The 19,343-nt window shown below is 46.3% G+C and overlaps 1 protein-coding gene across 1 annotated transcript in view; it reads left to right on the top strand.

Annotated features, from left to right (window-relative positions):
* The window catches only part of AKAP12 (A-kinase anchoring protein 12), a 141,593-nt gene that overhangs the window by 73,190 nt on the left and 49,060 nt on the right, over nucleotides 1–19,343 (top strand). The window contains exon 2 of the mRNA XM_032782455.2: nucleotides 16,833–16,950. Coding sequence (XP_032638346.1) covers nucleotides 16,833–16,950 — 118 coding nt within the window. The remainder of the gene's footprint in view (nucleotides 1–16,832; nucleotides 16,951–19,343) is intronic.

Below are 19,343 nucleotides of genomic sequence, written 5' to 3' on the forward strand. Positions count from 1 at the left end.
AGTGTTTCAACATAAGAACATAACATAAGAATGGCCATACTGGGTCTGAACAAAGTTCCATCTAGCCCAGTATCCTGTCTACCAACAGTGGCCAATGCCAGGTGCCCCAGAGGGAGTGAACCTAACAGGTAATGATCAAGTGATTCTTCCTGCATTCATCTCCACACTCTGACAAACAGAGTCTAGGACACCATTACTTACCCATCGTGGCTAATAGCCATTAATGGACTTAACCGCCATGATTTATCAGTTTTCTTTTAAACGCTGTTGTAGTCTAGCCTTGCAACTCCTCAGGCAAGGAGTTCAACAGTGACTGTGCGCGATGTGAGAAGAACTTCCTTTTATTGTTTAACTTGCTGCTAATAAGTTTCATTTGGTGACTCCTAGTTTGTATATATAGGGAAAAGTAAATAACTTTCCTGTTCTATTTCCCCACATATATTTATATTACTTATCATATCCCCGTAGTCTCTCTTTCCAGCTGAGAGAAGTCTCACGCGTCTGTTAATCCCCTCTGTTGCTTCTCCTTCAATACTAATGCTTTTAGGTTGAGTGTCTTTCTCTGACCTTCTAGTACGTCTGTTTTTGGGAATGGGCACACAATCTGTTCGCAGTATTAAGTTGGGCGTACTATCGATTATGATATAAGCATAAAGATGTTCTCTGTCTTATTCTCTATCCTTGAATGTCTAGGCCTAACATCCTTTGCTTTTTGACGCCTGCGAACTGGCGGACTTTCAAGACTACGCACGATGCTCCAGATATTTTTCTTCCTATGTGTGCTAATTAGCCCAATATAATGAATGTATAGTTTGGGTGTATTTTCCAATGTGCATCTACTTAATTATGCCTCATGTATGATTCATTTTCCATTTTGTTGTCGCAATCACTTTAAGTTTTGTGAGATTTTGAGTTCTCAGCAGTCATTTTGGTCTTAACTATCTTGAACGTTCAATAATCATTGCAACTTTGCACCTCCTCTTTACCCCTTTCCAGATCATATATGATAAAGTAGATTGTCCAGGGCTGACCCTGGAACCACTAGTTACCCTCTCCATTCTGGATTACCATATGCTACCTTGCTCCCTGTCTTTTAAAACGTTCTCAGTCCATAAAGGACTTTCTTTTAACATGCACAGTTAACTTTACATAGACCTTTGGGAGACCTTGTCAAAGGCTTTCTGAAATCTAGTTTACACTCTGTCCACTGGATCCTTGGTCACATGTTTGTGTGACCTCTTCAAAGAACTATATAGATAGTTAGACACAGTCCCTTACAGGAGAACCTGTTACTTTGAGCCCACATTATGTTCTCTGTGTTTGCAATTTATCTTTTACTATTGTTTCGCCTAATTTGCCGGTCTGATATTAGACTTATCGGTCTTGTATTGCTGGGATCGCCCCTAGCGCTCTTTTTAAATATGGCTTACGTTAGCTGCTTCAGTCATTGGGTACAGAAGCCAATTTAAAGACCAGTTACAAACCTTATAATAGTCCGCAAATTCACATTTGTATTCTTTGAGACTTGGGTGAATGCATCTGTCCCGGTGACTTGTTAATGTTAAATTATCATTATCAAACCCCTCGTAGGAGTTCAATCTGTGACGTCTGAGTATTACTACACAAAAAGTGTCTCAGGTATTTGGAATCTCCCTACGACCCTCAGCTGTGAAACTGAAAGCAGATAATTTGTTTAGTTTTCTCTCCACAATGCTTTTATGTCTTTAAGCCTCTTTTCTATCTCTTCAATCGAAGGGGTCCATGGGGTTGTTAGAGCTTCCTCTTTGCTGTTCTTAACATTTTATGTTATTACTTTTGAGTTTGGCTAGCGTTCTTCCCTCTCTTGGGCTTTTCTTTATTACATTTTTACACTTTTTATTTGAATGTTTATGTCCGTTTATTTTCCTCACTAGGATTTGAATCCACTTTTTAAAGGAAATCTTTTTATCTCTCCTGCTTCTGTTACCTGATTGTTACAGCCATTTTGGTCTTTTTTTAGTTTCTGACTCTGTTCTTTTTGGGATAGATTTAAGTTGGCCCTTATTTGGTGTCTTTAAAGTCACCATGCAGTTGCACAGGATTTCTTTGTACTGTACCTTTTGATTTCTGTTTAATAACCCCTCATTTTTGCTAGTTCCCCTTTTTATCATATTTAATGAATGCACAATGTTGGCGATGATTAGAAAGATTGTTGTCCTCAAGCGTGTTAAATGTTATCTCTCTCTTCACATTTCCAGGGTCCTGGATATATTACTCTTGCGCCAGTCCTGCCTTCACTCTGACTAAATCTATTGTTTGCCTCTTCTTTGTTGGAGTTTCTGTAACCAGTTCTGAGCGTATTTTAAGTATGAGAAATTTGGGTCTCTGCATTTTCGTCCTGAGGTGAATGTTCCTAGTCACGATTGGGGATAATTGAATCCCATATTACTGAGTTTTAATTTTGTAGCCTCTCTATTTCCCTTAGCGTTTTCAATCCATCACTGCCCTTTGTTCAGGTGGTCAAGTAGTCCCTAATTTTAGTTATTCTTTTAGAGCATTGAAAATACTATCGATGATTCTATGGAATGTGGATATTAAGATTTTTACTTCATTGATTCTAATTTCTATTCACTATAGGTGCCACCTCCCCCCCCTCCCTGCATGAGCCGTTCGGTCTTTCCGATTATTTTGTACCGGATGATTGTGTCCCTTGATGTCTTCCTAGCTCCAGGTTTCTGTGATGCTATTTATCATATCCTTCTTTTCACAAGCCTTAGTTCACCATCTTATTTATTAGAATTATTTTGTGTACAGGCACTTTTAAAAATTGTCATGTTTATTGGTTGCCCTTTTCTGATGTGTCAGATCCTTTTTATTGTGACGTTTCCTATTGATTTGGGCTTACTTATCTTTCTCATCCTCTGTCTGGACTTTACCTAGACAATCTCTATCATGTTCTCTCTAAGATGAAGTCTTGTTGTCCGATCCACATGCTCTTTTGCAGCGTTGGCTTATTTCCCCACCCTAGTAAAAAACTGCTCTTACAACCTTTTTACATGTTTAGTGCCAGCAGTCTGGTTCCACTTTGGCTTAGGTGGAGCCCATCTCTCCTGTATAGGCTCCCCCCATCCCAAAAGTTTCCCCAGTTCCTAATGAACGTAAACCCCTCCTCTCTACATCATCGTCTCATCCACGCATTGAGATTCTAAAGCTCTGCCTGCCTACCTGGCCCTGTGCATGAAACTGGGCGCATTTCTGAGAATGCCACCATAGAGGTCCTAGATTTCAGTCTCTTCCCTAGCAGCCTAAATTTGGTTTCCAGGATGTCTCTCCTACCGTTGCCTATGTCATTGGTACCTACATGTACCACGACCACCGGCTCCTCCCCAGCACTACACATAAGTTTGTCTAGATGGCTCGAGAAATCTGCAACCTTGTGGCTCTGCACAAATAGCCATATGATTCTCTCTCAGGTGTTTTTTTTGCAGTGTGTACACATCTGCAGTTTGAGCGCAAAAAACTGCTTTACTGTGCAGAAACTTGCCAGTGTAGACAAGCCCTGAGAGAACATCAGCTATGCTGTTGTTAAGCTCAGGCACGTGCTTGGCTGTGAAATGAATATTGGATGAATGTTTCTGTTTGGTGATGTTAATTGTTAAACATCTCTACACAGAAGAGAGAGTGCTTTGAGAGCCTTAGTCACATTAAGGATTCCATGCAGGTGAACTCACTACTTCCCTTCCCTATGAAGGGCTGCTGTGCCCCATGCTAGGAAGGCAAATCTCTCACTTTCATAGGTGGTGGGGAAGACATGAGCGAAAATAAGCCCTGGTGTCCTGTCCTTAAATCCAGCATGCGTGGAGTTACATGCATTCCAGCTGCTGTCAGGGAGTACAGAGGAGACAGACTGAGACAAGTCTCTGCTGAGATCACAATGTGCACATTTGACAAGCATGGACTATTTGGAGCAAGTAGGACTCCATTTCTGGGGTGGTTCTTCTCATTTAGCACTGGAACTGCACTCCCCATGCTGACTTGAGGGCACGCAAGGAGAGAGCAGGAAAAAATTCCAAAGTTGAGCCATTTCCACCATTTAGGTATCTAGTAATGAGTGTTCAGTTCATCTAGCAAATGACTGGTGTGCTCGCACAGTGGCCAGGTCCATGAACCACCCATCTGACTGGAAGAATTCTTCACTGGTACTGACTGATGTGTTTGAGCAGGAATGGTATGCAAGGACAGAGATAGATATACTGAAAGTCATTTTTAAGGCATAGTCTAATAATGCAGGCATTGGCTACAGAATGGGGGTTAAGCTTCCACCTACACTAATGCCTTGACTTGAGGCTACAGTTAGGACATGGGGCTCAAATTCTCCCATTTAACAGACCAGACTGCAGCCCAGCAAAGCTGAAGGCTGCATCATGCTTTGGTGACATGCTCAGTCTTAGGAGCACTGAGGGACAGAGGTACATCAGAGGCTGCCATATTTATCCATATTCACAGAATGGCAGAAATTCTAATGCAGAGGCAGCTCCTAACTTGACAAGCAGAGTCACTTTGGCTCTATAAGCAAGGGTTCATTGGAGGGGGATGTCTCTGTTGAGACACTACCTGGCTAAGCTAAGCTAACAATCAGCTCAGTTCTGCACAGTCTCACATACAAGCTCCTTCCCACCACTGTTTGCTCAATGGATGATTATCACAGGGCTTTTCAAGCATCTTTCACTAGATAATCTATTCATACCTCTATTGTCTTGGTTTCCATTGGACAGGGTGGGGCTCAGCAAGGTGAGGGAGTAGTCATTTGCCTTCCAATTGCAAATGATTGCTCTCCTTCAGCTTGTACATTAGAATTTAAAAGGCTGCATTCTCCTGGACAAAGATTATTCTAGTTCAGGAAGGAGGAACAGAGATAATCGGTATGTTTAGGAGTGGAAATGTCCCATCTTTGGAGTGAGACACTTGATACAGTCTCTACAGTCTAAGGGTATGGCTACACTTGGAAATGTGCAGCGCTGGGAGTTACAGCTGTGTTCGTACAGCTGTGTAGGAACAGTGCTGCAGTGTGGCCACACTGACAGCTACCAGCGCTGCAGTGTGGCCACATTTGCAGCAGTTGCAGCGCTGTTGGGAGAGCATAATTCCTATTCTGGCACCACTCCACCAGCATCAGAGTACATTAATGAAGGGATATTTCTCTATGGTTCTCCAGGTGCTTGTAGATCACCGTGGGCGTTTCACCGACATGTACACAGGCTGCCTGGAAGATGCATGATGCACGCATCTTTGAACAGTGGCCTGTTCAGGAAGCTGCAGGCCGGACTTTTTTTCCAGACCGCAAGATCACAGTAGGGGATGTCGAAATGCCCATTGTGATCCTTGGAGACCCCGCTTACCGTTAATGCCTTGGCTCATGAAACTGTACACAGGAAGCTTGACAGGAGCAAGGACCAGTTCAACTACAGGCTGAGCCGGTGAAGAATGACTGTGGAATGTGCTTTTGGCCGTTTAAAAGGGCGCTGGAGTGTCTTTATGGAAGCTAGACTTGGGGAAAGCAGCATCTCCGCGTTATATCCGCGTGCTGTATCCTCCATAATATTTGTGAAGAAGGGTGAAACATTCAGTGATGAATGGACCTCGAGGTTCAACGCCTGGAGGCTGAATTTGCACAGCCAGAGAGAGGGCTATAGAGAGGCCAGCACGGCTTCAAGGATTAGGGATTCCTTGAGGAGCAATTTGAGGCTGAAAGCCAACAGTAATGTTGGTGCCTTGCACTGGAGTTAAGTGCAGTGGTTACAATGATTTTTTCCCTTGGGGTACAGTATGTTTCACTTTCTGCAATAATAAAAAACTGTTTTAAAAGCCAAGAAATCCTTTATTAAAATACAGTACATAAAAGGGCAGGGGGTAGGGTGATGACTGTACAGTCAGATGTTTTAATCTGTCCTGGAGTGCTGTGCAATGCCTGCTGCACTTCAGGATTACTATGCTGCATGGTGATGTGGGTTGGGGTTGAGTGCATAGGGTAAGGGTCGTAGTTCTCTGGCTGGTAGGTAAACATACAGTGGGAGCAGCTGGGTGGTAAGAACCAGGATGCTGGAGAAGGGGGTTTTGAGCAAACAGTGGGGCACAAGGAGGCCACGTCTACACTACGGGATAAAATTGAATTTGCTAAAATCGGTTTTATAAAACTGATATTATAATTCGATTCTTGCGGCCACATAGGCACAGTAATTCGGCGTTGTGCGTCCATGCTCCGAGGCTAACGTCGATTTCTGAAGCGTTCCATTGTGTGGTAGCTTCCGTAGCTATCCATAGTTCCCGCAGTCTCCCCCGCCTCTTGAATTCAGGGTGAATGTTAATGGTCGCGGGGGGTTCTGTAAATGTCGTCAGTCATTCCTTCCTCGCGGGAAAACATCACCTGACAATCCTTTCGCGCCGTTTTTCCCTGGATTGCCCTGGCAGACGCCATAGCACGGCAACCATGGAGCCCGTTCAGCTTTTTTTTTTTTCCAGCACCGTATGTGTACTGGATGCCGCGGAGAGAGAGGCATACTCCAGTGCTACACAGCAGCAATTCACTTGCTTTTGCAAGATAGCAGAGATGGTTACCTGTCGTTCTGTACCGCTACTGCCGGAGAAAACTGGCAATGAGATGACGGTTATCTCTCCCTCTCTGTACTGTCCGCTGCTATCATGAGTGCCCTGGCTGAAAATTTTGAAAGCAAAATTGGGAATGACTCACTGCAATGAGTCAATTCCTCCCTTATGGTTTCTAAAAATAGAGTCCGTCCTGCCTAGAATAATAGGCAGTGTAATACAGACCAGTGTATCAGAGAGCACAGCTGCTCCGTGTCAGTATTCACAGGGTTGCCCCTTCAAGAACCTGCACCCGTTGCTTTCTCCTCCATCAAACCTTCCTGGCTACGTGGCAGTGCCCTCCCCATTTATGTCATGAAAGTTGTAAGGAATACAAGAATAGAAGCAGAGACTTGTTAGTGAGATAAAATGAGGTGGGGGGAGGCACTTGGAGGCAGCCTCCCGGGGCTATGACAGTCCAGGCAGGATGGACTCTATTTTTAGAAACCATAAGGAGGAATTGACTCATTGCAGCAAGTCAATCCCAATTTTGCTTTCAAAATTTTCAGCCCCCAGTTTCGATGATGAAGCTGGTTATTAGCCGTTCTGTCCTATCTACTGGGAGTAACAGGAATAATTGCCTCTCAATATTGAGCAATTATCAGGCATGGGTTCTCGAGGATGGTGGGCAGTCCTTCTGCACCGTCTACACCCGGCGAGGGGGGAGAGGGAGAGGAGCGGATACTCGCTCTTCACTGCTGTAGCATCCCGTCTACCAGCAGCATTCAGTACACATAGGGTACATTGAAGTAGTCAAGGAATGATTTCTTTCCTTTTTTTTCACGTGTGGGGGGGGGGAAAGAAACTGAGGAGCTGTTCCCTGAACCACGCCAGACACTGTGTTTGAACCTACAGACATTGGGAGCTCAGCAAGAATGCAAATAATTTTAAGAGACTGCTGTGGACTGTGGATAGCTGGAGTCCTCAGTACCTCCATCCATGAGCGTCCATTTGAGTCTCTGGCTTCCCGTTACGCTTGTGACGCAGCGCTGTGTATCTCTGGAGTTTTTTATTCAAACACTTTGGCATTTCATGTTTTGTAACGGAGCTGGATACAACAGATTTGTCCCCCATACAGCGATCAGATCTAGTATCTCCCGTACGGTCTATGCTGGAGCTCTTTTTGGATTTGAGACTGCATCGCCAGCCGTGCTGATCAGAGCTCCACGCTGGCAACGAGGAATGTATTCAAAAGTTCGGGGGCTTTTCTGTTTACCTGCCCGCTGCATCCGAGTTCAGATCACTGTCCAGAGCGGTCAGTGTTGCACTCTGGGATACCGTCCGGAGGCCAATAACGTCGATTTCCGTCCACACTAACTGTAATCCAAACTGTTAATATCGAATTTAGCGCTACTCCTCTCGTCAGGTGGAGTACAGAAATCGATTTAAAGAGCCCTTTATTTCGATATAAAGGGCGCTTGTGTGTGGACGGGAACAGCGTTAAATCGATTTAACGGCCATTAAATCGATTTAAACGCGTAGTGTAGACCAGGCCGGAGAGAGCTTTGGATGGGAGTGGGTTAGCACTGTATTGATCTGCCTGCATGGCTACCAGTGACTGCATACAGTCCGTTTGGCGCGCCAGGAGCTTATCAGCTGCTTTGTGCTTTCTTCTTACGCAGTTCCTTTTTCCTGCTTTCTGTTTCCCTCCACTGGTGCATTTTCTCTCTCCAGTCCTGCAGCCTCTATTCTCTCTGCATACTGATTCATAACTGCTTTCACCAAATCTTCTTTATTTTTCCTTGGTTTCCTCCTCAAGTTCTGTAGTCTTTCAAGTCCGTGATAGGGCCGGAGATTCAAGGACACTTAAAAAAAAAACAGAATAGAAACATTTATTACAGAGGCTGCATTGTTTATAATCACAGTGAAGAGTTTGTAGACTATTTGTAGCATCATTTACACATAGCAAACATAGCACAGAGAGGCCACAGCAGCGAAGACACGGTGAGTAATGGGGACTGAGTGATTGATGAATCCATGTTTCTGCCGCGACTCACCTGGGAAGGGGAGCTGCTTGATTCAGGGCTCACTGGGGTTTCTGTGCATTGGAAAGCAGAGAGAGCTGGGGGGAAAGTGCAACTGAACACCACCCCCACAATTGGCACAGCAGTTACTCTGGAATCAGTGTTTTCGCACGACTCCGCTGGAAGGGGAGTGCCTGAGTCAGGGCTCACTGGGTTTCTGTGCATTGGGAAAGCAGAGAGCAGCTGGGGAAAGTGCACTGAACGGTGTCCCTACATTTTCCACAGGATTTTATCCTTCCAGATATATCGCTGCTCCGGTCACCTGGGAAGAGCGGGAGGGTCTTCTCCAGCAATGTGGATTCGCCCTGGTCTCTATGCAGCTGCTATGTGCAGCAATGGTCCCCCCACCCCTCACGGCACAGTGGCGGGACGCGTTAGTCTGACAGGGACAAGGACCATGGTTGCTCTCCCTATAAACTTGCCAAGCACATTGCCCACGCTCTGGCTGAAACTTTTGCAGAGATTACAGAGCCGATTACCGCGACGTGATAGACCAAATCAATGGGCTATTCCACATCTAGGCATGCATGCATGCAGGCAGCCATAACCCCCCGCCCCCACTCCTCTCCCAAAACAATTTCCCTCCTTAAAATAAAAGCTGTTTACGGAAAGGGCTCCTCTGCTTCTTCTTCACCACAAGTTCCAGCTGCTGCAACTGGCTAGCTTCCTCTGGCTTGAGAAGAGCTCCTGGTTGCATGCCTCCTGGGACTCCGGGGTGTCTCCCACCACCCAGTACCCTCACTCTCAGGTTCCTCCACACCCTCCTCCCCCTCCTCTCCCGGCTCTGAACTGTCCATCGTGTCCTCGGATTGGCAGTGGGGTCACACCCAAGTATCCCATCCAGCTCATTGTAAAAACGGCAGGTCGTGGGGCAGCACGTGAGCGGTGGTTTCCCTCATGAGCTTTGCAATAGCACTCCGCAGCTCCTTTACTTTAACGTGCACTGCAGCGTATCCCGTTATGGCCCTTTGCAGAATTGAAGGTTGTTGCTCTCTTGCTTGGTCTGCAGACTGGATACACAAAGTACTGCTGTTTTCTCTGCGAATGGGATAGTCGTGCAAGAGATTCCCACTACATCAAGAAAGATTGGCCACTCTGACAGTCATTGGAGCCTGGGAGGAAAAGTGTTCAGCATCCACCCACTTGTTGAATCAAGGAAGATTTTGTTACCACCCTTACACATCAAGCTGGGTCTGATGAAGAACTTTGTCAAGGCCATTGACAAAACACAAGCAGCTTTCAAGTACCTCTGTGGAAAATTTCCAAGGTTAAGTGAAGCTAAGATAAAGGAAGGTGTCTTTGTTGGTCCTCAGATTCGTGAACTTCTTCGAGATGATGCATTTGACCATGCACTGCGTGGCAAGGAAAAGACGGCATGGAAAGCCTTCCAGTTAGTGGCAATAAATTTTCTCGGAAACAACAAGGCAGACAACTACAGGTTGTTGGTGGAAAACCTCCTCAAGGCATACAAAAGCCTTGGTTGCAACATGTCACTAAAGATACATTTTTTGCACTCTCATCTAGATTTTTTTCCACGAACTGCGGAGCAGTGAGCGACGAGCACGGCGAGCGATTTCACCAGGACATTGCAACAATGGAGAAACGCTATCAGGGCAAATGGAGCCCATCAGTGCTTGCAGACTATTGCTGGGTGGTGCTTGTGGCAGTATCGCACAGAGCACTCGTCATTTTGGCGCTGTGGGTTGTGGAAGGGGACGAGGGTGCGGGTCATTCGCGTTCCTTGGGCCAACGCCCCGTTGGTGATCGCTACACATCCCAGCAGTTTGGTGCCATTGTGAGTTGCGCATGGGTTTGTTAAGAATGGAGCTCCGAGTGCTGAAGACTTTTGTGATGAATGTCGCCAGACATCACATTTGGCAGTTAGGCTATTCCTTTCAGCTCCAATGACGTGAGGAGTCGCGCGATTGATTGATTCGCGTACGCATGGTTGACTTAATTGTGTGCAGTAATTGGACGTGTCAGCCCTGGACTGGACGCGCTTTGGGTCGGGAATAAGCACTGAGGATGGTGGGTAGCATGGTTGCAGTTTGAACGAGCAGGTGGCTGCGACTTATCGTATGAGAAAGACCACTTTCATGGCTGTTGCTGAGCCTGCCCCACCTGCGGCAGGACGAGTTGAGAGCTGCCCTGTGCACTGGAAGCGTGGCTATATGGCAGTCTGGAAGATGGGCACTAGGAGCTTACGCGGTCGCGAACCGTTGTGGAGTGGACAGTCGACATGAAGTGATGTTGATGCAGTTTTGCTGGCCATTTCGATCTGCTAGAGAAACGTGCTGGGACGGCAGACATTTGGTGCTTATTGACAAATGGGCTTTCCCTAACTGTGGAGGGCGATAGATGGGACGCCATATTCCTATTCTGGCACACTCCACCAGCATCAGAGAGCATTAATGAAGGGATATTTCTCTATGGTTCTCCAGGTGCTTGTAGATCACCGTGGGCGTTTCACCGACATGTACACAGGCTGCCGTGGAAGATGCATGATGCACGCATCTTCGGAACAGTGGTCTGTTCAGAAGCTGCAGCCGGACGTTTTTTCCAGACGCGAGATCAGTACAGCATGGACTTTGATATCTGCCCATAGGTATCATAATTTCTACAGCTGGAGCGCAGCTGTGACTGCACAGCTTCCTCACCCCAAACACTGATGAGGTCCTGCAGCTCGCCATTGCTCCATGCTGGGGCTCGTTTGGGGGAGGCATGGTCAGTGATTGATTGATTGATTGATTGCACTCCACACCTGGCTGAGCAAACAAGAAGGAGATTTTTAAAATTCCCGGGGCTTTACAGGGCGGGTCACCTGAGCCCAGGGCAGTGGAGTGTGAAACGATGAGCAGAGTGGCTGAAAAGGTATGCTAGGATACCTCCTAGTACTCTGGAGGCCAATAACAGCGCTTTTGGTGTCCACCCCGATGAGCAGCACTGCATCACCAGCACTAGAATCGCTACACCCCAAGCAGACCAGGTGTACAGCCAGCGCTGCAGCCAGGGAGTTGCAGCGCTGGCTGGACTTTTCAAGTGTGTACACAGAGTGAGTTGCAGCGCTGTAACCCCATCACCAGCGCTGCAACTCTCCAGTGTAGCCAAGCCCTAAGTTCCTAACCACAATAAGGAAGTTGCCCTAGTGTAATTATGTAAATGTGCAAATCCTGCAACTAAAGTTCATCAGTCTGAAGCAGGGCTTTAAACTGCTGTAGGGAAGGACCTTCTATATTTGAAATGGAAATGGACACTCCCGAATAAGTGTCTGATTAAAACAGTCTTGCTGCCCACATCTCATCACCAGCAGTATCAACACCAGATACACTACCTATGGCCCATGATGGAAGGTTTGCATTTGCACATCCAAATTTCTATGTTGTACTTATGTATAGGCTGCAAGTATGCCTAGTGTCTCACAGGAGATTAGGGAGAGACCACAAGCACAGACAAATGCACAGATAGAAAGGGGATCTGTACTAGGAGCAAAAACTAAGCCAGGGAGTGTCAGACCCAGTCCCAGATCAGGGCGATCAGCCCAGCCACCACACTGCCCTGCTGGAGCAGTAATGGGCCCATGGTAAGAACCAACTAGATTAACATAGCAAGACAGAGTTACCAGGTAAAATCCACCCCACAGGTAGGGGGCAGACTGGGCTCACTCACACATCCAACAGCAGCTGCTACCAACTCAAGTCCTGGAGCCCCTCATGGGCATGGCCCATAGCCTGAGGCAGCCAGGAATCTCCACTTGGGATCTGCCCAGGTGATGGAATTTAGCCTTGCCCCCCCTAGGAATTCCTAGCCCCACAGCCTCCCCAAGACCTGGGAGCACACAGGAGAGGGGAGGCATCCTTTACCTTGCTGCCAGAGTTGGCCCCAGAGCAGCTTCGCACAAGGCACCACAAAAGTGAACCACTCTTGGGTACAGTGATTCAGACACAGTCCCACCAGCTTACATGCCTCCTGACCCACATGCAGCAACAGGAGGCAGAGCCCAGGGAGATTGTCCCACTGAGTCCTCATCTGTATGGGCACACAAGGGAGGGTGGGGAAACAAGCAAACAGGAAGTGTTTCTGAGTACCGGGCTCTGATCATGGCTCCAAATCTTGTGCAGGGCCGCCCAGAGGATTCAGGGGGCCTGGGGTCTTCAGCAGCGGGGGGCTCCCGTTGCCGAATTGCCACCGAAGACCCAGAGCAGAAGAAGCTCCAGGGGCCCGGGCCCCACGAGTATTTTCCAGGGTCCCTGGAGCGAGTGAAGGACCCTACTCTAGGGGCCCCGAAAAACTCTCATGGGGGCCCCTGCGGGGCTGGGGCAAATTGCTCCCTCCCCCTCCCTCCCCCGGGCAGCCCTGATCTTGTGCCAGATCCCTTGAGATATTACAGCTCCAAATCCTGTGCTGAATCCTGCAAGATCTCAAGCCTACCCCAGAAGTCGCACAGAGGCTAGAAATCCCACAGGACCTGGCCCATCCTGTTCATTGTACCATCTCCCATTGTGGGAGCTACCAAACCACACTCCTTGCCAGGCAGAGGGGCTCTCTTTGAGCTTACATAAACCTCTTTGAGAGACACAATTAACTGGATATTTAGTTAATTTAAAAAAATTACTTAAGTTTCAGGTACTATCCTAAATTTCTCTGCCAATTTTTGTGCTTTTTCATGAATTTATTTCAAATTTTAAAAAAAGCTCTCTTACCGTGGAAGACCCACAAAAACAGGTTAAATTACCTATATACAAAATACAGTACAAATTAAAGAGGCTGAAATACGGAGATTTTTTTCTTTAATTGTGCCATTATAGTAATTTTAGGTGTTATTTGTAACAAACAATATTGGGGAAAACATTTCCTGCAGAAATATGACTTTTTATATTCATTCACTTGTAATTTGTTCCTAGACAAAGGTAACATATGTTAATTGCCTTATGCTTAATTAAACCTAGTTAGAAAGAATACACAGCTTTGGTCATTTACAGTATTCTAGTCCTTGAACTGGTGGATACACAGTTACATGCCGCTATGCGTATCCTGTGTATCATCTCTGGCACCCTGCGTCCGACTTCACTCCCATGGCTTCCAGTTCTGAGCAATATTGCTCCTCCTCATATCAGACGAGAGGTTGCCACTGGCAAGTCCTGGAGAAAGTACACGCCAACTCAAGCCTTCCACTGCACAGTGACGTTTTAAAACCACCAGCTGCGTTTGCCGTCACATCGCCCATTATGATCTCATCTTCCACACCAGGATGTTAGGGTGGAAACACTTTGGCGAGAGGGATGGGATATCTGTTGTAATCCCTAACCAGTTCCTCGTTGCCGACCCCATAATTTGCTCGCCTGGTTTTGACCTGCCCCAGTGCCAGTGGTCCGTGTTGAACAGGTTCAGGACCAGGCAAGGTCTCTGTGCAACCAACCAGTATCGCTGGGGCCTTCGTGAGAGCCCTTTGTATAGCTGTGGTGTGACACAGCCGATGATGCACATTGTCAATGAATGCCTGCTGATTAGGTTCAGCAATGGCCTAGAAGAACTGTGCATCACGCCACTGAACATGCCATCGCTTGTCTAGATAACGATGCACACACTAAATAAATAAATTCCTTGAAGCAATATAAATATTTTTTTCAGAGAGGTATAGTCTATATACATGACTGGGAACCAAGCTCTCTTGTTCTAATCCTGGATTCAGGGACGGCTCCAGGCACCGGCATAGCAAGCGTGTGCTTGGGAGCAGCGAGCCGTGGGGGGCGCTCTGCTGGTTACCGTGAGGGCGGCAGGCAGGCTGCCTTTGGAGGCATGCCTCCGGAGGATCCGCTGGTCCTGTGGCTTTGGCAGACCTCCTGCAGGCTGCCGCTGAAGGCAGCCTGCCTGTCGTATTTGGGGCAGCAAAATACCTAGAGCCGCCCTTGCCCGGATTTGACACAAAGTCCTTCGTGGGACTTCTCTGCAGAAGGAAATTGGGCCCCAATCTTGCAAACACTTAAGCATATGCCTAATTTGACTACGAGTTATCTCACTGATTTCAGTGGGAATGGTTACAGTAGTAAAGTTAAGTACCTTAAACATGTAGCAACAATGAAAGCTGTTATGTTGACATGGGTATTCTTGCTTCCACTGTGTCATCTAGACTTGCTCTGAGTGTGGTTAGATGAGCTGGTGGAATGAACACTGCCACCAGTGGAGCTGCCTGCCGCCCTTGTGGTATTGTGGTTGAGATTTCCCAAAAGGTGCAGTGTAGATTCCATCGACATCTTGTCTTGGGTTAGTTTTCCTCGTTTACTCAACTGCAAAATGGAGGTGATAATCAAGTATCCATGCATTGTGCAGCAAGCTGGGTCTAAATTCTGTAGTAAAGCACCTTCATTTCTCTAGTACTTGAGTGCTAAATTTAAAAGATGGAAGGTTTTGCTGACTGATTTAAATATGAAACTGAATAATACAAGTATATTGTATGTTATTTTAGTTTATTTTACACTGCCCCAAAATTTCCATGGTCAATATACCTCATGTATTTGAATTAACAAGTCAAATCTCCATTGTTGATGTTTAAGACTATGTTTTAGTCACAGGTATTTTTAGTAAAAGCCATGGACATGGCATAGGCAGTAAACAAAAATTCATGGCCTGTGATGTATCCATGACTTGTACTGTATACTCCTAACTAAAACTTGGGTGCTCTGGGGCAGGGTGTGGCCCAGGGGCACTGCAGGTATTCTAGGGCAGAAGGCCAGGGGTGCCATGGATGCTCTGGCGGTCTGGACAGGTCTGGTACTGGGACAGGAGAAGCGGTGGGGAAGGGGCGGGCAGCAGTACATAACCTGGGTCCCCTGCTGCTGCTGAGTAGGGATTGGTGAGGTTGGCAGGCTCCTACCTGGCTCTGCTCCTCCATGGAAGCGGCAACACATCCCTCGTCTCCTAGGTGAAAGCGTGACCGGGGGCTCCACATGCTGCCCCAAACACCAGCTCCGTAGATCTCATTGGCCGAGAATCGCAGCCAATGGGAGCTACGGGGGTGCTGCCTGTGGACAGAGACAGTGCACAGAGCTAGGAGCTAAGGGAGGGACATGTCACTGCTTCTGGGTAGCCGCCTTCCCCCCCGCCCCCAGATAAGCGCTGCCCAGAGCCCTCACCCCCTCCCACGCCCCAGCCCTGAGCCTCCTCCCACATCCAAATTCCTGTGGATGCTAGGAGGCAAGGGGATGAGACTGCCCCAGCGGTGGTCGGTGCGGATGGCCAGGGGGTGCCTGAGCTGCTCAGGTGGCCCCCTGGTCAGCTGCACCGTCCGCTGCAGAAGTCCCGGAAAGTCATGGAATCTGTGACCTCCATGACAGACTCACAGCCTTTTAATGTTGTCTGGAAGAAGAAGAAGAAACAGCTGGCTTTGGCATCTTGGCAAGGATCAGTTAGAGTTTTTATAATCCTGGAAGGTGTGAGAGTGGTTTTCATTTTGGGTACATAGGGATTGGTTGGGGCTTCAGTTTTTTGTTTTGTTTGGGTTTGGTTTTTTGGGGGGGAGGGGGTCATATGTGAAAAAATCTTGAGGGAAGGGCTTGAACTCCTAGATCACATCCCAAAAGTCCCTTCCCCAACAGCTGACATGGCAATAATGTTGTTGACATTTTAAATGATCATTGATCTTCAGAGCTAACCCCCTACATTCCCCAAACTGAATGCTGAAAATCAATCTCTGAGCTACTGTTTCAGGCTGTCTGTAGACCCAGGAAGATACCACTGCATCAGTCAGATTCAGTTCACATTCAGAAGTTTTTCTTCTCAATCATAAGTGCTAGAATCTTAAATTATTTCTTAAATGCAAGGTTAGATTCTGCTGCACAATTCTGTGGCAAGATGAGTTCTTCAGTAAATCCTATGCAGCAGACTAACAAAATATATGATCCCAGATACCTACTTCTCTCACAGAGGTGCTTTGATGATTGAATGGTTTATTAAAGTTAATATTAACATCTTTAAAAAAGAACAGCACTATGTAAGTGTCTAGTACTTATATTTCCCCCAAACTATATGGATATAAAAATGAATTTGAATGTGAAACTATTCCTAGAAGTGGTGAATTTTTTTTATTATGTGAAAGAAGAGAAGGAATGATACTTTGAGCTTGAAAATTACAATACATTTTACCCGTATCCCTCTCTTTTTCCCCTTCCACCCCACCCCTTGCCAATACAGCTTTTACAGAAGAATGGACAGATATCCAACATTAATGGTATAGCGGAAGAGCAAGTGGAGCTGAACCTCCAGCCAGGGGAGCTGAATGGACAGCAGACAGAAACAGTTGTAACAGATGGTAAGTAAAAGTCTACACTGAATGGACTAGGTTACAGAGCACTGAGGATAGCTTGAAGGACTGGGAAATGAAATAAGAATCTACTAGCCATTTCCTGTGGAGCACTGAGTTCTGGTTTTGTATCACCAGTATTTTTAGGGGGGCTATTGTCACTTCATGGCACACTATCATGAGAACTTTGCCTTCACCAGATAACAATCCCATTACAGAGGGAATCCGTGCAAATTTTCCAAGCATGGTATTTCAGGAGTGGTTTTTCTCCACTTCCACAAAGAGCACTCTAATCCTTGCAGTTGCACTGCCTCTGCTTGCCTGTCCCACAGTACCCAGAACAGCTTTTGACTCAGTGGATTTAGGTAAATTGAGCAAAATATTCTGGGAGATTAAGGGGTTCAACTTCCATAACCTGGTAAGAATCACAGCCATTTCTACAACCTACCCTCACAGTACAGGCCAGTAGTGGACAGTCTGGTAAGATGCAAGCTAGCACATCTGAAGGCACATTTGCTTGTTATGTTTGTTAGCTGGCTATGTTGTAGTCCAGGGGGGAGCTACAACATATATATCATATGTGTTACCATGCATCTTAATGGGGCTTTTCAGTCTTCTTCAGCTAGCACAATTGAAAAAAACACACTTTTTGCCTGTCAGGACAGGCCTGAGAGAGTGCAGGTTCTAATTTCCAAAGTGGTATTATTTAATAACCCAGAGGGGATCATAGGACAGGGCAGTGTTTCCAAGTGCTTTGAGTTACTGCATTTGCAAGATTTTTATTAAAGTTGCAATGTTTATTTTCACATAATTGCATTACATAGAGCCCTGATACAACTGTGTTTGAAAGCCTGTACATGTAGGGCTGGGCCTTTTCTCACAGGATTTGTTGCTACCTGGTTAGAAAGGATGCAGCGCCAAATCATCTTGGCCTATGTCTACACTGCAACACAGTGTGGACTACGGGGGTGTGAATTGCAGGGCACACCAAACTGCTGGCTGCTAACTGCCCCATGTGGATGCGCTGGCACAAACGAAAAGGTATCCAGTTTGTGTTAATACAGGCACCATGTAAGCAAGTCCTTGGTAGCTCTAAAGAAAGTCCTCAAATCACGGCATAGTAGATCAGATTGTTTCCACTCAGCTGGAGGAAGCACTATCAGTTTGCTTCTCTTGAAACTAGAAGTTTGTGCTGCCTGGGCGTACATGCTCCTTTCATGGGAGAGATGCTCCTGCATACTTACCCATCAGTTCCATTTATAGCAAGAAGCTTTTCCAAAGTGAAGAGGCAAGAGTGTGACAGTCTCTTAGACCCCTTTTGACTCTAGGAATATTCTTCTTCAGGCTGCAGGTAATAGTGAACACTCATCAGATTAATGATGTAGCCACAAATGAGCTCTCTCTCAGTTAGGGCACCTCATCTGTCCTGTGGCACTTCCTTCTGAACATCTGGTTACTGAGGAGTGTAAGCTCTAGAGGCAAGATTTCAGCCTATCTGCCTTGTGTCTGCTTGCATCTTGAAGGAAGTCTGCTTATGGGTATTTCAGCCATAAGGGGAAAGGCTTTATGGTATGGTATACTCGAGGCCATGTATATTCCTTTAACTATATCTAGGCTTGGCAGAATTTTTTTTCACTAATTTTGATAATTAATATCAACTTCTTATTTTATTTTCATTTTTTAAGTTTTTTTTTCATTTTTAAACTATTTTTATTGTTACAGTTGCTGGAAATTAAGGGGGGATGAGGTTGGGATTAGGGCTAGAGCAGCACTGAGAATAGGGCTGGAGACAGCTTCTTGCACAGCCAAGGGGCCCAAGACACCAAGGTGCAAGGTGTGGGGAAGGCTGCGGTCCTGGATCAGCAGAACAGAGACCCCGTGCCAGGACTGCAAAGAGGAGGAATACTTTGTACAATATTCTTCTCATCCCCAACACCCTCCTCCCACTTTTGCTTGACAAAGGGCTTGTCTACATTGGCGCTTTACAGTTGTCAAGATTCCTTCCCCACTCTGAACTTTAGGGTACAAATGTGGGGACCTGCATGGACACTTCTAAGCTTAATTACTAGCTTAGATCTGGTAACTCTGCCACCATCCAGAAATGTCAGTGTCTGGAGCACTTCCTGTCCCCCACAAACTCTCCCCTCCCTGGGTGGCCTTGAAGGACTTCACCAATTCCCTGGTGAATACAGATCCAAACCCTTTGGATCTTAAAACAATGAAAAATTAACCATCTCCCCTTCTTTCCCCCACCAATCCTTGGTGAGTCCAGATCCAATCCCCTTGGATCTTAAAACAAGGAAAAATCAATCAGGTTCTTAAAAAGAAAGCTTTTAATTAAAGAAGAAAGGTAAAAATCATCTCTGTAAAATCAGGATGGAAAATACTTTACAGGGTAATCA

The sequence above is a fragment of the Chelonoidis abingdonii genome, chromosome 3, assembly GCF_003597395.2.
Source record: "Chelonoidis abingdonii isolate Lonesome George chromosome 3, CheloAbing_2.0, whole genome shotgun sequence".
NCBI classification, from domain to species: Eukaryota; Metazoa; Chordata; order Testudines; family Testudinidae; genus Chelonoidis; species Chelonoidis abingdonii.